Raw genomic sequence first — 24681 nt, forward strand, 5'->3', positions numbered from 1 at the left:
ATAGACACATATCCCCAACCGGAAATTAGTATTTTTAATATGATTAGCACTATGACGTAGCCCTACTAATCAGACATAAATTTCTGGTTGGGGATATTTGTCTATGATTAAGCCCATTGGGGCCAAAACTGGTGATACATTAATTCCATTGTATTGGTTTTGAATAGGTGAAGATGAGTGACATTCGGTACTTCATTTGATGGACTCGTGTGGGCGTATTTTGTACCTTTGGCTTGGAAAATGTGCTGCTTTTCTGCTCATCAATAGGTTTGGTTCCACTAGTACAGAGTGGAAATGTGTTGCGGCAGTACTCGGCCTTTGATCCCGTATAAATTACACTGGATTACGGTTGGTTAAGAACCCTGGAGTGTTTGGAGTCTGTTTTTGAATACGCCATGCTCTCCAACATGCAGCACCATGCTTATGGACAAGTTACCCATGCATTTTAGCTTTGCTGAGCTCAGAGCTTAGGGGATAGACTCTCGTGTTTATTCTAATTCCCAATTTCATATAATTGCTGATGCTGATCTCACCTAATAATTCAGCAAAAGTAGCGATGAGGATTGTAGTCATTCACTCTGCTTTTGGCATACTGGGCTGGAAAAAAAACAATAGGAGAATAAACAAACTTTAAAATAAAGGTTATAGTAAAAATAAATGTAGTTGAACCAGCATATGTTACAGTTAATATACACAGGAATATTATACACTAACCAAAGCCCAGTTGATATCATAAATATTAAAAGAGTGTTGCAAAATTACCAGGAAATCAGTATATTTAAAGACCCGAGCTCTTCATTTCTATCAAGTATAAGGCCACCTAGCGTTACTGGAAAGGTTTTTACACACTGCAATTTAAGATTGGAAGATTGTTTAACCCCTTAAGCACAATAGGGGTTATTACTCGTAGTATATTGCGGGACAATGGTTCTTTTAACATTTTTCAGTGTTGCTGTTTAGCTGTGATTTTCTTCTTTCTCATTTCATGCGCCCACACATATTATATATTGTTTTTTTCAGGCTTTCTTTAGATACCATTAATTTTATCATATCATCTAATTTACTATTAAAAAATGATAAAATATGGGTATTTTTTCTTAAAAAATTACTTTTTCTCACTTTTTAAACAAGAAACTTTTACTCATCTGCAAAAACTAATGAAAAAACCTGCTAAAAAGATTCTACTATTTGTCCTGAGTTTAGAAATACTCAATGTGTTTATGTTTTTTGCTTTTTTCTGCACGTTATGGGGCAATAAGTACAGGTAGCGTTTTGCTTTTTTAAAACCATTTTTTCCAAATCTGGTAAGTCTTCCCCCCCCCATGTGCCATTTCGGGTGTCTTTGAAGCTGGCCAATGCAATTTACCCCATCAAATCACATATTTTTAAAAACTAGACACCCCAAGGTATTTGAAATGCTGGTATTTTAACCCTTACCATGCACTGATTTTACCACCAGCCTTTGTGAAACTTTATGGTAGTACATTTTTTTGTACAGGTTGTACAGTTGCTCTAAGGGTTAACCCAATAACAAAGTATAACAAATACTAAACCTACTAGTTCCAGGATGTATACTGTATCGGTTCATTACATGTCATAGAATAGGGTAAACCTAATAGAGTTTACACCTTTAGAATAACTGTGACTGATCCTCAGTCTGTGGACTCTTTCCGTTCAAAGTGGAGTCTTTTTTCAGATGGAGTGACTTCATCATCTGGGTCTGCAGAGTTGTGGCCATGGCGGGAGTCTTTACTGATTCTGTGATACCCGCAAAATGTTTATTATTATTTCAGCTCCTGATTTTAAGATCATTCAGGTTTTTTTAATGAGCATCTATCTGTATTGTGTAATTGCGGACGGCAACTACCGTATATATCTTCTGGCTTTGCTCCAAAGTGGATATGTTGATATGGGTCTAGGTCAGTTCCTCTGGGAGAGTTTCCTGGGGAGGCCCTGTATGGGGCTTCTGTTTATTTGCTGCTCAAAAGGTAGAGGAACTGTTCATGTTTGAGTTTGTGGTGAAATCCCTCTGGATCTCTCATGTGTAATTGACATTTTTAATGGTATCCATTAACAGTATATATTTATTTACTTGCTCTTCAACTACAATCAAACAATTAATGATCAAGCAAACCCTTTATGTTCTTAATCCTCACACACCTCCTAAAAATAATGTACACTGGCAGGAGCAGGACCATTGTCTGTATCAGAATGTCTTATGTTTATTTATATGATTGTTAATATTGCATTTCCATTTCATTGTGCTATGGCGTTCTGCAAATGAAATGCAGCGAGACGGAAGCACTCCTGTCGTAAATAAAACTTATATTTTAACAAGAAAGAAAGTTGTGACACAGACATTGCAGTCAGGAGTGCGGGAGCTCCTACATAGGGTTGAAGGAGCAAAGATTGCTTCGATGTTATCTCCTCTGGTTAATATCCCTATTGTTACAGTGAAGGCAATGAGATAGGTTGTCTCCTTTTCAAATATGTTTTGCTACTTGCCCATGCATAGTCTCTGAAAAAGTGTGTTTTTTGAGTATTTCATGGAACCATGAAATAGAACAAACCATTATGACATTCACTTATCATTAGCCAAAAAGTAAACTTTGTAAGGAAATATAACTTGACACAAAAGTGCTTTTAAGCCTATTCAAAATTTTCCCCTTACATTATTGCAACAGGTAAGCCGGATACATGTCCTGCAAATATTTGCTTTTCTCTAATCCATTTCAGCACTGACATATTCATTAATAAAGGTGGCATTCACTTTAAAATTACACTCCGAATTTCAAGTGTCCGACTTTAAATGAATTCTCTGATATTGTGTATATTTTCAGGTAATACACTATATATTCAAATTCAACGCAATGTAAGTCAATAAATGTTATTTTAAAAAAATGCACATGAATTGTATTTTATCCACCCTTTCACGACATGAGAAAACAATTGTATTCCAATATAACCGTATTAACTAAAAGTATTTTCTAGTCTTGTTTTGGGACTTAAGAGGTTGGGAGCATAATTAAATCCAAAAAAGTGATTTTTCACAAATTTGTGATGGTGCTCCTTGTGCTCAGATTAAGACCCGCAAGGGAAGCTAGAACCCCAACATCTTCTGAGGAGGCACTCCATGTGAAGATATACCCCCCTTTCCTTCCCTCTCAGACATTAGACTGATGAGGGCTGGATGTTCTTGGTCCTCCTCCGAGTACAAAGAGGACCACTATAACCTAAAGGAAGAGGTGAAAAAAGCAGCTTCACTGTGACATTCCAGTGTCCAAAACCATGAATCAGTGTCCATCCGCGTCTGTTGTACACTATGTAAAATCATTCAATACTTAAAATAATAGGCACACGTGCACACAAACAAGTGCAATTGTGAGGTAAATAAAAAAGGCAATTTAAGGCCCTTTAACTGGTGTAAAACATTTTTCCTCACCAGGCCCAGAACGGTCAGGGAAGTGAAAATAAGCCGTGAAGCGTCTAGGTGATTTTTGTGCACTTTAGTTGCTCCACACAGTGAACCAGAACTGTGAGTGTTCCCAGGAAACCGCACTAGGGGCTCGAAGAAGGCACCTCGGGCTTCCGGCTTCCTCAGCCTTTAGGGCAGAGGATCAAGCTTCCCCTGTCAGTAGTGAGTAGTGAAGAGATACTCAAGTTTGTAGGAGATACTTTTTTATTTTTTCCTCACCATTCAGTCATACTGCACTTCCTCCAGATAAAATTCAGCGCCATTGATAATATCCTCATGGTAAGAGTTTTTTCTTGGTTCCTCTTTCTTGATTCTAACAATATTTTTTGTTGAGTAGTCAGAGCTCTTTGATCTCCTTGTTTTCAGAATGAAATCATCAGTGCTGGAGCAATACCGACGAAGTCTAAGATATTTGCCAGTTTGATTTTATACACATAAATTATTCCACGAACATTCTCACACGTCTATCTACATCAATATTTTTTTTAAATCAGCAAATTCCTTGCATCCCATAATGTCTTTTTCACACAACTTGATAAACTTGATAAAGACCTCATTGTGAGGTGGAAACGTTGTTGCTGTCTTCCTTTAATAAATCTGCCTGAGCTGGAACCCTTGAGTGCCTGGAGCCTTTATTTGTTTTTTTTCACACAACTAGTCATCAACCCAAACAATTATTTCAATTCTCATTATCCAATCGACATAACCCACTTCCTCAAACACCAAAACATCAAATCTTGTTATCTCTTTAAATAATCTAGCCAATCGCGGCCAAATCTGTGATGCATACTCGCACTTCCAAAAAACACGTCCCACATTTTCTACCGTCCTGCACCTATCCCTAGGACAACACTCAGATGTACACAACTTCCTAACATGCTGAAACGCCCTCGTCGGCAAACACTCATGCACCCCCATCCATCCCACGTCCTTTCACAGATTCACAATCTCACTGTTTGCCAACACTTTCCATACTTGCCTACTCTGTTAAACCTCCTATCTTTATTGTAATCTCTCTCTCTCCCGTTCGTAACATTCTTATCAATTCTTCTTGATATTAATTTTTCATGTCTCATATTTCCATACTCACGCCCTCTAACTCATACTTCATACATATACTCTAATACTTTTGGAAGTGGTGCCTTAAAACTTACAGGTTTCTTCCTATATACCTCATACAGTCCACATTTTCTCAAAATACCACCTGCCGCAACCTTCCACATACATCCCACCATGGCCTCTTTTTTACTCAACAAAAATCTCTCAACCTCCGGCATGTCCATTCTCTCTTTAACATCACTTTCTCCTGCTTCAATTTTTCCATCTGCGCATTCTAGAAAAACAAAAACAATCTTCTAACCAACTTTCGAACCAGTTGATCACCCACAGGAAAAACAACAAAATTGGAATCGCTACAGCTTTTAAAATCACCCTACCAGCAAATGATAATCTCCTAGAAGACCATAACCCAATTTTTTGATTCACCCTATTCACCACTTTCTCCCAAATCTCACATCCATCCAACCACTCGTCAAACTTTATCCCTAGAACTTCTATGGCTCCTTGCGTTACTGGCCATCAACATAATTCTAATTCTCTCCAGCCACCAAATGATCTACCTACACTTATCCCAGTTGACCTTAAAACCACTCCCCATACAAAAGATTTCAACCAGAAACTTCACTCTCCATACTCCAGCTTATGGCTTACATACCACTGTCACATCATCCATATATCCCAACACTTTTAAACTCTGTTCTCCACTCCTTTGTTGATGGCTTGGTGTATGGTGACCAGCAAGGGCCAGGTCTGAGCTACGTACTACAGAATGGGAAGAATGTAATTGTGCAGCACCAGCACTTTCCCTTTGATGGTAAGGTCTCTGAGGCTCCGCAATACAAATTTCTGCTTTACTTAGGTGAGTCTCTCCTCCCAGCTCTTCAGGGCCACACCGCCTCTGCACTCCCAGGATCTTTAGGAAGTCAGTCCTGATGGGAAATGGGACCGGGTCGGAAGTCCCACTGGCCGAACAGCATGGTCTCCGACTTCCCGCAGTTATTGTGATAAGTAACATGCCAGTCAGGGTTAAACTGTTTTCATCAAGAGTTTCCGTAGCCATGTGACATGGCTTTTACATGGATCTGGCACTAGAGTAATAGAGAGCATATCAATAATAAAAGTTATGGTGGGGTAAAGGTGATGGAAAACTCTTCCACTTAATTTAAAGTTGCAGAAGCATTATTAAAAACGAATCTACAACCACCAGACAAACCAGAAGGCTTGTTTTTTCCCTCAAAATGTTGTGGTGCTGCCACAACCACAAGGGATTCTGGCAGGGGCGGGCTGGGAAGGCCGGAGCTACTTTAATACTTTTTTTTTCCATTTAATTGGCATGTATGGTGGGCTAATTCGTGACTTGCCCCCCAGGCCTTAGGCTGCCAGCCCTCCCCTGGATTCTGGGTAGGTGTATGCAAATAAAGTTCCCAATGTAGAGAGAATATATAATCATGGTGTGCGTCAGGTTGAACGCACGAAACACATGGAAAAGCTCTGTGTGTACACTAGAAGCATGCCCCAATTATGTAAAAATTATGGTTGTTAGTGTGGATTTGATGAACATCCACACAGCTGGTTGCTGAAAATGCGCAAACAGTTGCCTCCTGTGATGACGACCTTTGAATGTCCCCTGGTGTTGCTAGGAAGCAGGTATGTGCACATGATCCCTTTTGCTTTAAAAAGCACCCTTAGGAACCATATGGGTCAGTTTATCATAGTGAGTCCTGTGGACGTCCCGGTCATGGAGACCAGCACGCACATAATCATGAAGCAGAGCAAGGTGGTGATAGACATCATTAACTTTGGAGAGGATCCAGTAAGCAGGATGCAATGACCCAGCTTCATAGAAGGCTGCTTCAGGGCAAGATTACAAGTACAGTCACCCCTTTTGATAATAGAAGCAAAGGCACACCTTTTGTCAATCTCGAATATAAAACGAGGGGTATTATTCGAGCAAATACGGTAATATTCTTGGTGTTGCATATTTACCACCCACTACGGGATTCTATATCAATATGTATTATTAGGTCTGTAGGAGGATAGATTACACTCATACATGCCAAACCTTTCTGAGCACCTAGGAAAAAACATCAGAGGAGGATAGAGGGTTTTTAGTGATAAAGAGGCACTGTCCCTGTTAAAGAAGCACTAGTGGGAGGTATGAGCAGGGTTTTATGGGTTATTTACCCATAAAACATGCAGTTGTCTTAAGTGCATTTCCTTATGAGCTTTAGAGTTGGTAGAAACACGTATGCAAAGTACCACAACAAAGTTCATTTGCTCTTCCTATGCAAGTGACTTTCTCTTCTCAAAGAAGGAATGTCACATTTACACATTAAGTATTGTGACCCCTTTCTAATATCTCCGCCGTCCTAAGATTACAGAAAAGAAAACTTTTTTTTTAATTTCAGTGAATTGTGGATACTACTACTACTGCTAATATTACAGATTCTATAACCTCAGCTAAACAGTTATAACGGAAAACAGTTACACTCCAGTTATCTATTCAAATAGATCTACATAATAATTATTTGGAACAATGTTTCCAATATGATATATTCCTTTAGGTTTAGGCAAGTCAGTAACAGGCTGAGCTAACATATGCCTCTGCATAGTGTTTGATATGAATGACCACAGTCCAAACCAGAGAAACATCGGTTTATAGCAATTGTTGGCCATCATAGCTGACTGCTTCTCATTAGGCCTGTCCTGGTTAGCGGGCTGAAGAAACATAAAAGAAGGGATTAAAAGTTGTTTTTATTCTTCAGTTTGTGGTCCAGCTCTCCCATCCAAGCCCCGGAAACAGATAGCTCACCCCCTATTTATATTTTGTGTCCTGGTAAACACTGTTGACCAAAGCAGCACAGCCACACAATGTAGGTACAGTAGATGTGGCTTTCTTTGAAGAATTTATAGCTATGGGGTTTAACAACTTTTGGAAGGAAAACAAGTATAGCCGGTTTTACATGCAGACCATAAACTCACTAGATCCATATAAACGTTCATTACCTCCAAGGTTTGTCTAACAATGTTGTATCCTGGACACTAGCTCTTAGACAGCCAGTGACAATTATTTACACTTTAATTCTTTGCGGTGATTAAACATCTCCTCTGATACATTAAAAGCAGACATACCCATCACTCCCTATCTTTAGCCACCCTAGAAGAACTTCACTTAAAGGGTTTACTTTATAGGAGGAGCTGCCTCAAAGACATAAGTCAAGCAGCACAGCCAGGGAATCGGGCATCAGAGGCACTAGAAGCCAATGCCTTCATAAGAGAATTGTTTTAAAACTAAAAGGCAAGGCTCCCTGGTTGGCCATAGGCACACTAGCCTGCTAAACGGGCTGGGCTGCCATGAGCAGCGTAGGGAAGAGATCTTGATGTTTGAAGACCACAGAGAGCCTGGGTGGTCATCACACAAAAGCATGTTTGCATATTCCTTAGTTATTGACTTTTTAAGAATATATTTAGTTTGTCGCAACCACATCGTACGTAAAAGAATAAAGGTTACATATAAGCTCTAGGAAGAAAATGCCAAATCTTTGTCTTCCATTTTTGTACAGAGCTGCCCAACCTATTGTGTTTTTGTACACATATATACATACATATATATATGGTAATTGAGATTGTATAAGAATATCCTAATCCTCTTTGATACACAACTGTCAAAGCCTTCCTACGCGTTTCTCATTCTTTCAAACGCCATTTCTATAGGTGAATAATAAAGCCAACTTGTTACTTCGTACTTAAAGGCTTGTCTTGAGATTCACTCAAAGCATATTTACAGGTCTCATACAGACACAGGTTGATCAAGGTTCAGGCGTTTTGCTTGACATCCGCGTTACAGGCAAACACGCCTTCTCTGCTATTTAGCATACCTGTAAATAGTTTTACCCACCAGTAATTTGTGACTTCACGGTACAACCGTCTGCCAGACGGACCACAAAAGAGGAATAAGGAGCTGCCGTAACACAACGAGCCCGTGAGGAGAAACCGTATGAAGAATTTTTAAAGGAAAAGACTTGCATCGGCCAGACCCCAAGCTACAGGACCCCGGGTCTTTATAGAGGAACGTCAGCTGCGTCTCTGGAGTTTGTGTCACCGTGTTGTTCACTTTATTGTGTGTGGAGTTATTGCCAGGAGCAGCGCCAGTCTTTTGTATAAGTGTTAGTGTTGTATGAGCCCTGCCGCATTCGTGGTTACTATTTGCATGGTTTTGATGCTGCCAGTTTTGTTGTCAGGTGCAGAGCACACTGTTGGGCAGGTGTGGTACTGCTAGTTGTGCTGTATTCATCTAAGGAGGCTACTAGTGACACTGCTGCTTGTGTCAGGTGTCACACTCTGTGTGGCCTGTTGTGACCCTGCTTGTCGTGTTGTGACTTATTATCTGTGTCAGGGATAGTTGTTTAGCCGGTTTGGCGCCTCTTTTGTTGCCCGGAGTGACTGTGTTTTGCGTCGTCCCCGCTTTCGTGATAGCCCTTACTGCGTGTCATTGTCCAGCCGACTGCAATGTCGCTTGGGGATCCGAACCCCGATACAGCCGCTGCCCTGGGGCCTGTAAACGGTCGGAGCAGTCAGGACCCAGCCGAGGAGGAAAGTGCTGAGCTCCCTCCACTAAAACCCCGGGACCTCGCCAAGAGTAACCGGCGAGACAGCGACTCCGAGCAACCCCTGCTGTCAGCAGCCCCGGAGCCCTCCTCCTTTCCCTCAGATCCCTCACCGCCTCCCTCTCAGTGCTGCCTCCCAGCGCCCGGCAGCTCCATTGCACGCTGCTGTCATGGAGGAGTCAAGATGGCGGCCCTGGCCTACAATTTGGGCAAACGGGAAATAAACCAACATTTCAGCGTGAGGAACGCCAAAGTCCTGGCCCTGGGGGCCGTGCTGCTGCTCTCCGCCTGCCATGCCGTGTCCTGGGGATACTCCCGAGGTAAGAGCCGCCCCCGGCATCCTGTACCGCCCGGACCCGATAAACCCCTTCAGTGCCGGGCCAATGTCATGACATGGAGAGGGCGCAGTATATCAGCAGCTGCTTCAGATCGTGACACTGTCACCCCTCACGTCCCCTTAACACCCCCGTTTACCCCATCTCACTACCCTGCAATGACACAATGGCAGGGAGCTGAGGATACAATAACGCCCCGGATACACAGGATGGAGCGCAGCCCAGTAATGATGGAGTGATGGGGGATAGATCCGCAGTCTAGCAGGGCTGCCGGGGGATGGGTAATGGACGGTCCATGGTGTGGGCAAAAACAATGCATCTGCTTTCCATGTCTGTGGGATATGCATGGCGGCATGTGCGGATCCTAATGGCCATTGCTGGCCGTATTGATTATTGGTATCCGATGTATTAGGGAGGGAATGGTTTTGCTGTTATGGGTGCTGTGTGGGATGTGACAGGTGGGGTGACAGTGGCCCCTGTACCAATACTTCATGCTTGGGGCTAATGAGATGTATAGATCCGAGATGCCAGTAATTATCATGCATGCAAGTTATTAAATGGGAATGCTCTAAGTGCATCTAAACTAACTTATTAAAATGACCTCAAAATTTTGTTCTCTTTGTTAATCCCTTCCTGACAAGAATGTTTGACACTTTGATGACCCAAGTGTGTTTTGCAACTTCTATTTTTACAATATTTCTTTCTGCATTTATTCTGTTTCTCCATCTTATCACTGCGGGGTTCTGTGTAGCTGATTACATAGTGATCAGGAGGCACCGCTGCGCTTCTTGCTGATCGCAGTATGTGGGATCATCCAGCAGGAGCTGTAAGCAGAGTCTGGACTGATCCTCTTGGTTGTCTGTGTTGACAGAAGGGAATGCGTGAATGGAAGGTTGACATTCTGTATCTTGTATATAGCGATGCGCATCAATCTATTTCTTTAGGCCATCAGTTGCCCGGCCTTCCCTTACCTCCTCGCTGTATGTCCCAGACTCCTATTAACAGCGGAGGACTGGCACCTTTCACATGGTTTTTTTCACATGGCTTTTATTATTATATCATGTGTGTGGGATGCACAGTTTGCCCTGAACTATGTATCTATAGATATATTATATAGTATAAACCAGCTTATCTAACTGCTTAAGGAACCAGCTGAGCTACCAAAACTGGTCTGACCTCCCAAGGAGGAAATGTGCCCTGACCCCAGCATGGGTTTAATGTAAATGTAATGGGGGTCACGGATGACTATTTAAGCACCTGAGGTTTTAAGCAAGAAGAAAGGAAAAGAGACGGTTCAGTAGCCCTACTTCACTAAGAAAAGCGTAGTCGGTGTACTAAGGGTTAATACCCAGCCTTGCATTGAGGCATTCTCAGTGTTATTTGCATGTGTCACAGGTGCTTTAACCCCAGTGATGCTGCCTGCCAGAAAACATCAGATTAAGTGAGCCTTACGGAAAAGGGCCGCTCTCCAATGTGTAGTGAACCGAGCGGACATTATTAACCAAAACAACCGCTAGGACTTTCATATTTTAGTAATCCAGTATTCCAAAAAAAAGTATTCTCTAATCCCCTTTGTCCATTGAATAGCGTGAGAAAAGCCATTGTATGCATGCGCGCCCTGCGATGGAGGGTGTACCGGCGTTACCAATAGTCCGATTTAAACGCCTGAGCTTCGGAAGCATGGGTTCCCCTGACGAAGCCGACACTTAGCCAGCCAAACGCAAATACCAGATTTTCTTATTATTTTCTTGGCTTTGTTTACCACCCGACCCCCCCTTTAAATACATTTATTTTATTTATTTTTTTCCCTATATTTGGTTAATTTGTGTTTAGTTCCCTCCCCTTAGGCTTCAGCTCTTTTCTTCTGTCATATCTTCAATCACCCGAGAAATTCATGGGCGTTTGCTTTTTCTTTGTGAATTGTTCTCTTGCTTAGGTCATTTTTGTTTCTTGATGATAATTGAACGTGTTTAAGTTGTGTTCTGGTTATACCTGTTTGGCCTTTTTCTGGATATACATATTTGAGTCATTGGGTTTCTGCTTTGGGGAAAGTTAATACATTTTCCAAAATCATAGCGTGTGCACCTGTACGCCACATATTTTTCTTTTCTAATTATCTTAATGTATATAGATATACATACACAGAAACACATACTTCTAGGCGTAAGATAATTGCAAAAGGATTCTCTAATGATGAATTAGCCTTTTAAACTTAAATTTGGATTAGCAAACACAGCATGCCATTGGGACATGGGAGTGATGGGAGTGATAAAGGGCCTCTGTACTCCTATGGAGATATTCCATTAAAAAATCCAGCTACAATAGTCATTTACAACATTAACCCCGTCTATACTGGATTTCTCATCCATTTCATGTTATTTTAATGAACAAATATTGCTTTACCTTCAAAACAATGAAATGTATGTGACCACAAACTTTTTAACCATTGTGTTTATGTCCACAAGGCTTGCACTCTGCTTTCATAAATCAATAAAAGCTACTTGCCCCGGCGCAGCTCCCGCCAGATTCATACAAAGTCCAGAAATGGAGATTTGCGTTTGGTTGAATAAAGTATTGTTTGGAGACCCATGAGTGCAAATCTCAATTTCTGGACTATATGTATGTATATATGTATATGTAATAGCAACAAGAAATAGCCATGAACTTAGAAATCTTACTACGTGGCTCAGATCTTAAAAAAAAATCTTAAAAAAGCACACAGCACCATCACACCTGAGATCATACAGTATATCCAGGATACCCCATATCTCCAAAGGATATTTCTATCAGATATGTTTAGGTTTCCACACATGCATGTCTAACACAGATCCCGGGGTGCAAAGTGTGTCAAATACAAGCACAAAGGCACAAACGCATGTACTAATGTAATGTAAAGCCCAAGAAAAACATAGCAGCCGGTTCCCTTTGTGTCTTTCCTAATATCGTGTCTTGTTTTAGGAGATGCCACCTGTGACTACCTTATATCCAGCGGCAGGTTCCTTGGGGAGAACGTATGGCAGCCATACAGCTGTATGATGCACAAGTACAAGGCGAGGTAAGGAAAAGCACAGATCTGGCGGAAGAAAGCATTGGGGTGGCTTTCAGATAACATCAAGAGGTCAGCGCACTTGGTAATAAAGTGTCGAAAGACAATGTGCCGCAATATAGATCTATATAGTACAATGTACGGGCGTCTCGTACTGTCAGAGGCTGGAAAAATACGTGGATCGTTGTGTAGAATGAGGGTTTCCATTGAACAACCCTTGTTGTTATTAGGATTTGCCTGGTGAAAAATACATGCAAACATATATGCATAGATAACACAAGCAGTTTACAGGAGAGCTAAACCTTTTAACCCCCTCCCTTCAGTGAGCTTCTATGGCAAGAATGGCTGAGCTGGCCCTGGATAAAGCATGGTTAAATCAGAAAGATGATTCCCCCCCCCCCCGCTTACAGGAAAAACTCAGTTTGGCCCTTTATAAAACATACAGGGTATCGGAAAGTAACTGTATTCAGCTCTTAGGCAGTCTCTGTTTTAGTTTATACCCCCTCTTTGATCATCCACAAAACCAACCAAATTGTTATAAATTCTACCAACACAGATTTTCTCCTTTCTTCTTCCTAAATAATATATTGTTTTATTTTGAAATATTGCACAAAAAATGGTTTTGTGTAGTTTTAAATAAAGTGTGTGTGTGGGGGGGGGGATTACTGATGGTCAGTCCAGAGTAGAAAAAATAAATAATTATGTACTTTGTGTATCCTTTTTCTTTACCTTTGTTTCAGTGAAGCCAAAAGCTGCCTTGCTGACCAACATGTTACATTCGTAGGAGATTCAAGAATCCGCCAGCTATTCTATGCATTTGTGAAAATTATCAATCCATATGTCAAAGAAGAAGGGAACAAGGTAACCCCCGGTCACCGGCATACTGTAACAATAAAGTCATCAACCTTTGGATTGTAGATATGTATTCTATATCAGTAGGCGTGAATGCACCCTAAAACGTATAGGCTGCTCAGTATTCCTTCATATAAAATAGAGGAGTCACCATGGAAACCCCCTTCTGACTACTCATTGCTGTAAATGCTAAACAAAATTTAGTGCAAAATCACAAAAGACATATTGATGTGAGCTGACATGTTTTATTTTTGTGTTTTCCGTTGCCATATAAGCATGCAGACATTCCTTTTGAGGATAAAGCCGCTAGACTGCGAGTGGTAAGCATTCCTCGTGCTTTTTGTTTTTTCCTTTGTAAGATCCGTTGAAAGTCATAAGAGCAGTCATGCTCAGATCTGTTTTGTAGAATAAGTGAAGCAGATCGTTTATTCGGTTATTTTCCGGCTGAGAGTGCTGTGTTTATATATAGGTCTCCGAAGCACACTTATAGAGTATTCATTCTCCCTGCTTCAGGGTTCAGCAGATGCCTTAACTTAATGTTTCTTCTCAAAATATCAGGCAGACAAATAGGATATAGACACTTTTAATTGTCATTACGTTGTATATTTTATTACTTCTGACATTGAAACTAACATTTTAACAATTCTGTAACAACGTAACATTTGGCTCTATCCTTTCAGGATTTTCTGTGGCACCCAGAAGCGAACAACTCTATGAAGCAATGTTTCCAGTCTCTGAGAGAGGTCTGTACCCATTTCTCTTAATATACATCCCTTTTCTATAATATGTAGGCTCATTTTCCTGATTCTGAATGAGGTATGTGTTTTTATTTGCTGATTTTTAGTTTTATATCTAGACTAAGTCTGAAAATAAGTATTTGATTATACGTTGAAGCTGTTCCTGTCTGCTTGATACAGCCGGGGTAATAATAGCCAGGCTGAGGACATAATAATTTACAGTCTAGGTACTTTTCTGTATTATTCGTCATTGCCAGTAGTGGTACATAACACTGCTCTCATAATGTATTAATATGTTTAATTTCAGAGTACAACATCAAAGCCTCGCATGGTTGTGGCAGGAGCAGCTACGGTAAGCCAGGTTTTAGATTGACTGTTTAAATGACCTTGGCCAGTGGAGCGAGTGAATACGATATCGGGTTTGGATGTATCTTCTCTCAGTGGACACAAAGTTAGGTTAAGGAAGCAAGGCAGCAAACTTCCTACATTATAGTTTGAATATGCACAAAAACACACAGGAGGTAAGTTAAACCTCTGACCAAAGGACATACACACAGAGACTTCATACCTACAGAGATTAGTTATTTATTTTTCTCACAGTATAACCATATTAGCATTAGAACGTCTCCACACTAAATAAACCGTCCGTACTCCTTGCTGTGTTATGTCAGTGTGCTCTGCTCCTGCAGTTCTGCTCCCTTGTTCAAGTAGTGGCCGCAGCCCTCCGCATGAAGTGTGAATAATTGATGCTTTTTCAACAGCTAATGTACCTAAAATGCCCTCATTTTTATATGTGCAAAATAATTCAAAAGACTGATCATTTTTAGAATATTTCCAAATAGTCTTCATGCTTCATGGCAAGTAGAATAAGATGATTATCTTGCAGTATTCTAATAATTATGAGCATTGTGTTATACTGTTCTGGTCGGGTTTTTTTTTTTGGGGGGGGGGGGCATTCATTCATGTGGTGCTGTCTTTATTCCCAAACTTACCTTTATACTGTAATGAAGGTACACCATGATTATATGTTGTAAGAACACATGGAGGTCCTGGTTTGCCTTAATCTAGTGTAACTACACTGTTGCCTTCTGCTTCACCCAGTTGTGTAGGCTATCCCTGCAACATCCCCACAAGATGTGTAGAGTAGTAAACTTCTCCTTTTTCTTCTTCTTCTGTTGATTCCCTTTCCTGTAAATGACTTATCTGGATTACTTCATCGATAAGAAAGCCTATTACTTAAACATCAAGTTAATTCTGTTCACTGGCAGCCTCCAGAACCTTGTGACCCCAGATACTTTTCTTCCTCCAGAAGCGTGTTTGAAATAAAAATTCAGATCTACTATATAACATAGATTTGATCTGAGTGGATAAGAATAGGTGCAGAATAAATATGACTTACACAGTTTGACAAAATGACATTTACTTTCAATGACGTTGCTTTAAAAAATGTATTTTTTTCTTTTCTATTTTTAGTGGTCCATAAAAATAAACAATGGCAGTGTGGAATCTCTTGCCCAATACAAAGTGAACGTGACCGATATGGCACCTGTCTTGGAAAAAATGGCTGAAACTAGTGACGTGTACTGGGTTTTACAAGGTAAATTTAAAAGCCATATTCTAAGTTACTGCAGCTGTCATTGCCTTCTGAAGCGATCTCATCGAATTTTCATTTGTATTTTATTTTTTTATTATTTTAAAGATCCAGTATATGAGCCGTTGATAAGCGAAAGTCGCAAAATGATTACAAACGAGAGGATTGATGCATATAATGAAATTGCAGCCGGAATATTAAATGGAACCCACAAAAAGTCCAAGTCAAAGATACGTCTGTTCAGTGCTTCTAAACTGATCTCAGAAGAGACCATGTCTGACTCGGTCGATGGTCTGCATCTCCCAGAATCTAGCCGAGATATTGTGAGTACCTTTCCAATGCCGTTTCTGTAAAGCCTACGACTTAAGGAAAGCAATGTATGACCATATCAAGCCCCTAGGTTCTTTTTGTACTGAGTAATAATAAATGGCGTAGGTAATAGTAGAAAGAGCTATGAATAAAGGGGAGAGTCTGTAAGAGAGTTTTGGTTCCTTTCACGTGAAGTTTCTACAGCAAGAAGGGCTGAGCTGGCCCTGTGTAATGTATAATCGAATGGTGAGGGAGACAAAGTTTTAGCTACGCAATATACAAGACTATCAAAGATCTTTCTAGCGCAGAGGCACACCACAGTTGGCCTTCATAATGAATAATGAAGTGAGGTTGTTGAAATCACAACTCTCTGTTTAGTGAATAGGCCCAAATGTATTTATATTTTAGCACAGATTGTGAGAGTCGTGAGTTACGGCACTATACCAGGTTATAAGGATATTTTCATATCATATAAAATAAAATTAATGCTGCTCCTCAGGTTAAGATGCTACTTTGCAGGTTACATTGCAGTGGATTTTAGACCCACCTGGTTGGTGAAGTATGGAGGGTTTATAAAACTCTGTATAGGAACTAGCGCTCTTCATTCTGATCAGCATTACTGATATGCTGTGTTATATTCTAGATGCCATGCTTATTATCAGAGTGCCTTTTTATAGTTTATAATGTTTTTATAATTAGTTAACAGAAGCCAAGTAGCTACCTCTCCAAATTTTGCTTTGTCCAACTCCTGGAGCAGCCATGATGTAGTTAAGGGGGTAATTGGCTGAAAGAGCATGGTTTAGCACATCCATTACTTCACTTGTTTATTCAGAGACAGCTTGCTTGTCACATCTAGTCATCTTTTGCATATATGCTAACAAATAGTAAGTGCACACGTGATTTAACTTTGTGCGTCTGTGAGTAGCTTAGTTATTTAAGCTTTTACGTGCATGCGGTGGAGCAAAGCACAGTGCAGCAATGTTTTGCTCATCCTGCTGTCCGTCGGACATTTGAGCAGCTGGAATAAAATAATTCAGGCCAGGCTTGTTGTTAATTTCATGTTTGTGTTAACAGAGTGCCATGATTCTCATGAATGCTTACTGCAACAATATCATAAAGCCCATCGATGGCTCCTGCTGCCAGAGCACCCCTCCACTCACTCTCATCCAGAAGCTGGCGGCTTGCTTCTTTGCTCTATCCATTGTTGGCTACGCATCGCTCACCTTAATTCAGCGAAACCAGCATCGAAAAAGTAAGACGTGCAGCGACATAGAGAGCGGAGAGGAGAAGAAACCGGCCACCGCCACGCCTGCTGCCTCCAACCTGGAGATCCTTCTGGCCTCTCTTTGTAAACTCGGAATCATAATGGCTTACTTCTACTTCTGTGATCGCGCAAACTTGTTTATGAAGGAAAACAAGTTTTACACACACTCCTCATTTTTCATTCCGATCATCTACATCCTTGTATTAGGTGTATTTTACAATGAAAATACAAAGGAGGTAACTTTTATTTTCTTCTTTATTCTGCACCATGTTGTAGATTTAAGCACACACGCTGCAAGAAACCCCAGTGGGCCATTCTCTGTAAATGTAATATTATGACTTATAGAGGAATCAGAGATAAAAAGAATTACACATTTATATCGTGTTTACTGACCTTTAGTAGAATAAATATTGTTTCCCTATGGAAGCTTTTGCCGGTGAGGATTTCAATTTATTCGAACTATACTTTTTGTGGTGGATATAAAATAAACACATCAGTCACCCTTCAGCACATCGGTTATCTTTTAACTCATCACAGCTATGTTTCTAGATGTTCAGCATACTTCTGAAGGTACGCAAAGGCTAAATATCTACAGTTCTTTTATGTTAAAACATAGGACTGAAACCGCTTTTTGTGTTTAATGGAGAGAAGCATGACACTTTACTTGTGTCACATATATTGTAAAATGACATTTCAGCAAGGTGTGTAATAATATACAGAGGGCATGATATGTTACGGATGTAGTGTTAGCTGAAGTCACAAAGCAATGCATGCTTCGTATGTGTATTTACATGATTAAAAAGTTACACGTATCTCCAGCTATCGTTTTGGCTGAGGTTCCTCCATACCCTCTCATATAAATCTAGCGGCAAAGAAAGGAAATCCAAAGGTGACAACGATTAGGTATCTTGAAGACCCCGCTCTTCATAATTGTCTAAATAGTTGAGAACCTCCTGGTTACCTTATCTTCCCAAAGGTCTCCAACATTCCTGTAATAAAGAAATCACAAAAGTGGGGTGGAAATGATATATTTAATGGTTAACTGAGAGGATGGTATTTCTCACAAGCTTTGAGGATACTAGCAGAACATTCTGGAAGTTCTAGCTTCTTGGGGACATGGTCTCTAAACTATTTAAAAGTAAGGCCAAGTCATCTGTTTCTTGCCATAAGGGCTAATGTTCCTGACTTGTGTGACATTAGTAGTCCAGATCATACAATTGTAGATGACGAGTGCAGGTAATAATATGTCAAACACATTTGCCCTGCAGTGATTCAGAGTTCTGAAATTAACGAATACTTTACTTTTCTATCGCTTTACATCCTTTGTGTTGAATGTTGTGTTTTTGCAGACTAAGTTGTTGAACAGGGAGCAAACTGATGAGTGGAAAGGGTGGATGCAGCTTGTCATATTAATCTACCACATCTCTGGAGCAAGTTCTGTAAGTAGAAGTATACTGGCATATAAGGGCCTATTAATGTGTGGGATTATATATTTATATGCAGCATATAAATGAATACTATGTTATGCGACTGCTATGATGTGCACAAAAATCCTGTACACTCGATGGGAAAATAACCATTGGTTGGAATACCTACCCGTTGATACCACTGGTAAGGAAAGTAGTATTCACTAAAGTGAGTTTTTATAGAAGGCAAACCCCAGTGAGTTTCTGCAGCTGCAGTACAAGCTTGTTTGGCCCCGTGTAATGCATAGTTAAGTTGGTGAGATATCTTGAAAGTCTCCTTGCTTGCCAGCGGAGTCCAGCTTGAATGAGAACTTTTGCCAGGTTCACCCTTCCTAACGCGTAGTGAAGATAAGACGTTGGGAAGTTTGATTCATCTGCAAACCCCTGTTGTACCCCTCAGCCCATCTAGTCTGCCCATTTTTCCTGATATAAAGACTGAACCTTAATTAGTCCTTGGTCTTGTCTTTGATTCAGTGTAGCTTTATGTTTATGCCATGCTTGTTTAAATTTCCTCACTGTATTAGCTTCTTTCCTCTATGTACCACCCTCTCATAAAGTAAAACTTACTTACATCACATCTAAACCTCTGGTCTTCTTCTTTTAGATTCTGACCTCTTGTAACATTTATCCTCCTTTAGTAAATAATCCCTGAGAGACGCAGATACAGTTTTGTGCAAGAAATGCAGTTATATTGTTTTCAGGATCCTCACTTTTGGTTTATATTTAGACTTTTAATGACATCAATTTTGAGTTGTGGATCTATTTATGTATCGCGTCCTTAATAGAGTATTAATTCACACTGGAGAATATATTGGTGATATATAAATTGGCATAATATTGAAACAGTTTTGACATAAATTACAAATATGGTGCGAAAAGGTTGGGAGAACATTAAAAAGGAAATAGCAGCTTTGTGGGTTTTTTTCCCCCAGTTATCACATGCAACCTAACTATTCTGTTATTACTGATGTACGGATTTGGGGTATGACCCAATGCCTTCTTTTTAATTGCTGTTGAAATAATACGTTTTTCTCTTCTCATCCTCAGTTTCTTCCTGTGTACATGCACGTCCGCGTTCTAGTTGCTGCATATCTATTCCAGACAGGTTATGGACACTTTTCTTATTTCTGGCTGAAGGGTGACTTTGGAATCTATCGCATTTCTCAGGTATGAATTGGTGAGAGCAATACAGCCATCATTGCTATTACTATTGGCCCACCTTACTGAATCTAATCTAGTGGCTGTTGTTAGTTATTGTTAGTAGTGAAATTTGACTTGCCTCGTTCCTTCTGAAGCTTGCCATGAGCTCCAGCCCTAGGCCTTGTGTGTAGCACATCGGTTACCGACCTTTAAAGCAAAAGCAATTTAATTTAAATATTTGAACTTCTTGTGGTGGTACGTTATACGTGTTATTCAGAAGTGTTTGCTATTTGTGATTTTTGTTTCTGCTTTATTCTTAGGTTTTATTCCGTCTAAACTTCCTAGTCGTGGTACTTTGCATCATCATGGATCGCCCGTATCAGTTCTATTATTTTGTTCCACTGGTAACCTTTTGGTTCATGGTCATCTATGGTTCGTTAGCTATTTGGCCACAGATTATCCAGAAGAAAGCAAATGGTAATCTATACAAAAATACATAGAATGATCATGTTAAACTTACATTTTCCGTTTTCTCATTGCGAATCTGTACTTAGGAATGGCTTTTTAGAAATAACATTGTTTGAGTCCACCATTTGGACCACCATATAATTACAAAATCTTTTTTTTTCTCTGCAGCAAACTATTTGTGGCATCTGGGCCTAATGCTGAAATTCTCCTTTTTCCTACTATGTATATGTTTTCTGTCATATTCTCAGGTACGTATACATTATTTTACACCTTATTTTTTTTTTTTTTTTATAAATGTTGATATACCTACTGTAAAAAGAGTGTATCACATGACTTTTAAAGGGTTCTAGGACCTCATAAGCGAATACTGTTCTCCCACACTTAACATAGATGGAATATCTTTAACTGAAATAATCTAGAAATAGTTAAATATGTGTGAGACAGATAATTGAAGTCTTCTGCAAATACCATAAGTATATATACACTCAATAAATAGTATTAGCATAAATATTTCAATGGTCAGTGAAGCATACTGAGGTTACCTCTCAATCGCACATCAACGAGAAACATTGCTCCTACAAAATTATACAAAGTATTATCTATGTTTTGTGTGGGGCAAACTACTCAAGTATACATTGATACAGATTGATTTAAATTCAAGTGACAGGAGAGCCGGAACAAGCCCAGTGATGTTATATGTAGCTTTGTCCTAGAGCCTTTTAAATCTTCCTTATCCTTTAGTGGTTTATAATAACAAGTTCTGTGGATTACTCAACAGGGTTCCTTTGAAAAAATATTTTCTCTGTGGCCTATATCCAAGCTGTTTGAATTAAATGGAAGTGTCTATGAATGGTGGTTTAGATGGAAGCTTGATCGTTATGTAAGTAAATAAAAAAAAAATGTACAATTTGTGATATGTTAAATTTTTATGTATGATTTTTGGGGGGTTTAGTTTATTTTTTCTCAGCTAGTTTAGTGACAAAGAGAAAACAGATTCAATATATTAGCGTATCTGGGAACTCGTTGGGTATGACCTGGAGTCTGTGGCTGAAGCCCTGTTTCCCCGGTTCCAGGCAGGGCAGTGGTGATTTGTCGTGCCCATTCCTCACCCCTTCCTCACCCATTCCCCACCCTGTCTGAGGCTATCCCTCCCCGTACTTTCACGAAGCCAGTCCTAGAAAAGCGAACTCTAGAGAAGCTCCTGGGTATACAGTACATACTGGTCATACTGAATGTTTGACTATACGTATTTAAAATTATACCAAGACAAAGGCATTCCTTCCCATGATAAATATATATTTTGTAATTATGCCCACATTTAATTGTCTTAAATTGTCTTATTTTAAATGTGTTTTTTGTCTTTAAATCTAGGCTGTTTTCTACGGCATGCTGTTTGCTTTTATCTACCTGGCATTGCAGAAACGTCAGGTTCTCTCGGAAGGGAAAGGAGAACCTCTCTTTTCTACTAAAGTTTCCAATGTATTATTATTTGTGTCCGTGGTTTCATTTTTGGTGAGTACACCCAGCCATGTTTAGCTTACAAGCATGGTTTTAAACGCTTTTGGACTCATGAAGGTCACTATTTTGTGTAACATTTCACTGTCTTTTATTTAGACATATTCAATTTGGGCCAGCAGTTGCAAGAACAAAACTGAATGCAACGAGATGCATCCCTCCGTATCAGTCGTACAGGTATTACTTTATACCACTTTTCACATGTTTTCAAGCTTGTGCTATGAAACAATGCAGCTTTTATGTTTTTAGTCTTAAGACAAACTAATCATGTTTACAGAACACTTTTTGGGGGCACAATACACCCTATTTTTTTTTAAAAAAATCCTTTTAAAGATGTGCCTTTTGTATCTTCAGTATAGTTGGGGTTGTGTAGCGATATGTGTGCCTTATGGCACCTAGAGAGGAAATTTGGCCATGTTCTTCACCCTACAAAGTATAAGAGATCTGTAGAATGAAAAAAATCTCATTGTAATTCTACTCCCTGACCTAAAAATCCGCACATACATCCCTGAAACCTCCCAATTAGACACGGCTTGTAAGCACATTGTTTTATGCCAACATTCTAATACATTTGACAACAAACCAGTACTGAAAGATTAAGAATCCTTTTTTATTATTATTGCAGATCTTAGCCTTTGTCCTCATCAGGAACATTCCGGGATACGCACGTTCTGTTTATAGTTCCTTTTTTGCCTGGTTTGGCAAAATTTCTTTGGAAGTAAGTAATATTGATTTAAATCAGAACATATTTAACTTGCATAGTTCACAGTCAAGGGTCTATTCACTAGGCACTAAGCTGAGTAAAGCTGGCAATCAAGTCTCCTTGGCCAACTAATCTATTTACTAAAGTCAATCCAACTACCAAGGTGATTTGCAATTCAAGTGCATACCAACTTGTCTATTCACAGAACGTTAAAAAAAAAAAAGTCTCCAAAAGGCAAAATTAACTTGGTAAATGAATTCAACCTGGTAGAAAATTACATGTTTTTTAACTTGACGGTACTTGGCATGATGCCATTCATGCTGCTTTGTCACGTGCGGGTGGCTGGTTTTCAAATTAAGCTGGGCAAGTCGGGCACCCGTGGAACTCAATTGACAACTTGAACTTTAGCAAATTGGCCTGTCTGCATGTGTATAGGATGCCACCCTAAAGGAATACATATATGTTTTTAATATTGTGGTAATACAACAGATGTAACATACCAGATGCCAATGTATGTAATACCTTTAAGGCCAACAGTTTTGAAAGATCCAAAAGAGTGTGGTTGATCCCTTTTCTGGACCAGCTATATAACCGGTTGAATCATTGGTGCTTTTTCTATAGTCCCTGGGTTGCCTGAAAAAACTCATAAATGGGATGTAGGTCACAAATAAATTGTATTTAACACCCTCAGTTGGCATGCAATACATACGTTCCATCGAAAAGAAACCCCAAAGAAAAGTCCTCACCTCAGTGCGACCTCGGGAAGCGTTCTATTTTCTCCCGGTCCTTAGCTAGAATATCGTACCTTTTTAATGTCTCCGCTCAGCTGAAAGCCAAGCATTTGTTAATGATTTTGTTCTCTTCCAGTTGTTTATATGCCAATATCATATTTGGCTGGCTGCTGATACGAAAGGAATATTGGTGCTAATTCCTGGAAATCCAATGCTGAACATAATCGTTAGCACTTTTATATTTGTGTGCGCGGCGCATGAAATCTCTCACATAACCAACAACCTTGCGCAGATCTTGGTTCCCAAGGATAACTCTGCGCTCGTGAAGAGGCTTCTGTGCATGGCTGGTTTCTTTTTCGGACTTCTTTTCTTATCAGCCTTCCAAAATTAACTGGATATCCTTTTTACGAGATGGTCCAAAATCTTGCCGGAGCTAGAGGAGCTATATCGGCCTAGAATCATGGATGTCGCGAGGTAATGGTATATACATGGATGAAGACTTCGACTATTTGTACATAATTTGCATATACAAAGAAGTTGTTCTGATGCTGTTATCGGAAAGCTTTTATCAGCAGCACTATACAGGACATTGCATTATGGTTTTTTGTTTTTCTATAAGAAAATGACTTTATGTTTGTATGTCTATTTGAAGAGGGACTACACATAAAGATATAAGACATTTTCAGACAAAGCGGAAGGAGCTGACCAGTGAAGCTGTGAAGAAGGGAAATAGATGAGCCATTGGTTTGCGTGGTGGCCTTTATTACTTACTGTAAATGTTTTAAAAGCGACTTGCTTGTGAAATGTGCAATTTTCTGCCCGTGAAGGTAACTGTCAAAAGGTGGTAATCTCATTGATTTTGATTTTGAAGCTATTGCTTTTTTTTTTTTTTTTTTTTTTTTTACTTGATTGAATGGTTGGTTATTTTATGTGGTGTGTGTGATGTAGATATTTATTTAACCGATTCTATACATCAGGCAATGGTCTTGCTTCCTGGATGAAGAGACATGTTCCAAGGCTTCTCCTCAATTCACCTCCCGCTATAAGATATGATCACTTTTATTCATTTTATTGAAATAATTTTTAAAGCATCCCTTTGGCATATTGCTTTAGAAAAGGCAAAAAAAAGTTTCTAAGAAGAGTTAAATATATTATATTCCTTAAAGGGACCCATTACCTATCCAGTATTTTCATTATAAGGGGCTTTTTGGTAAAAGTGATCTTATCATCATATAAAGTTATGGGATATTCCATTGCTTGATATGATGAGCAGACCAGTTTTTGAAACTTTGCACCAGAAATGTTTTTTTTGTTTTTGCCTTAAGGCATACAGTGCTTGTCATCTGAGTGTATGTCACTTCAATCCACTCACTTCCAAAAAAA

General features: G+C 39.6%; 1 protein-coding gene across 1 annotated transcript; it reads left to right on the top strand.

Moving 5' to 3' along the window:
• The first annotated feature begins 8933 nt into the window (after positions 1–8933).
• On the top strand, positions 8934–24155 carry CASD1 (CAS1 domain containing 1). The gene is made up of 18 exons (XM_053466425.1): positions 8934–9461; positions 12435–12531; positions 13263–13383; positions 13650–13694; positions 14055–14117; positions 14419–14463; positions 15585–15708; positions 15811–16025; positions 17086–17511; positions 18625–18714; positions 19789–19908; positions 20202–20358; positions 20518–20597; positions 21128–21229; positions 21721–21861; positions 21964–22041; positions 22490–22582; positions 23435–24155. Exons 1-18 carry the CDS (start codon positions 9044–9046, stop codon positions 23687–23689), a joined length of 2670 nt encoding a protein of 889 aa, XP_053322400.1. The 5' UTR covers positions 8934–9043; the 3' UTR covers positions 23690–24155.
• The last annotated feature ends 526 nt before the right edge of the window (positions 24156–24681 follow it).

This window comes from Spea bombifrons, chromosome 5 (assembly GCF_027358695.1).
Source record: "Spea bombifrons isolate aSpeBom1 chromosome 5, aSpeBom1.2.pri, whole genome shotgun sequence".
NCBI classification, from domain to species: domain Eukaryota; kingdom Metazoa; phylum Chordata; class Amphibia; order Anura; family Pelobatidae; genus Spea; species Spea bombifrons.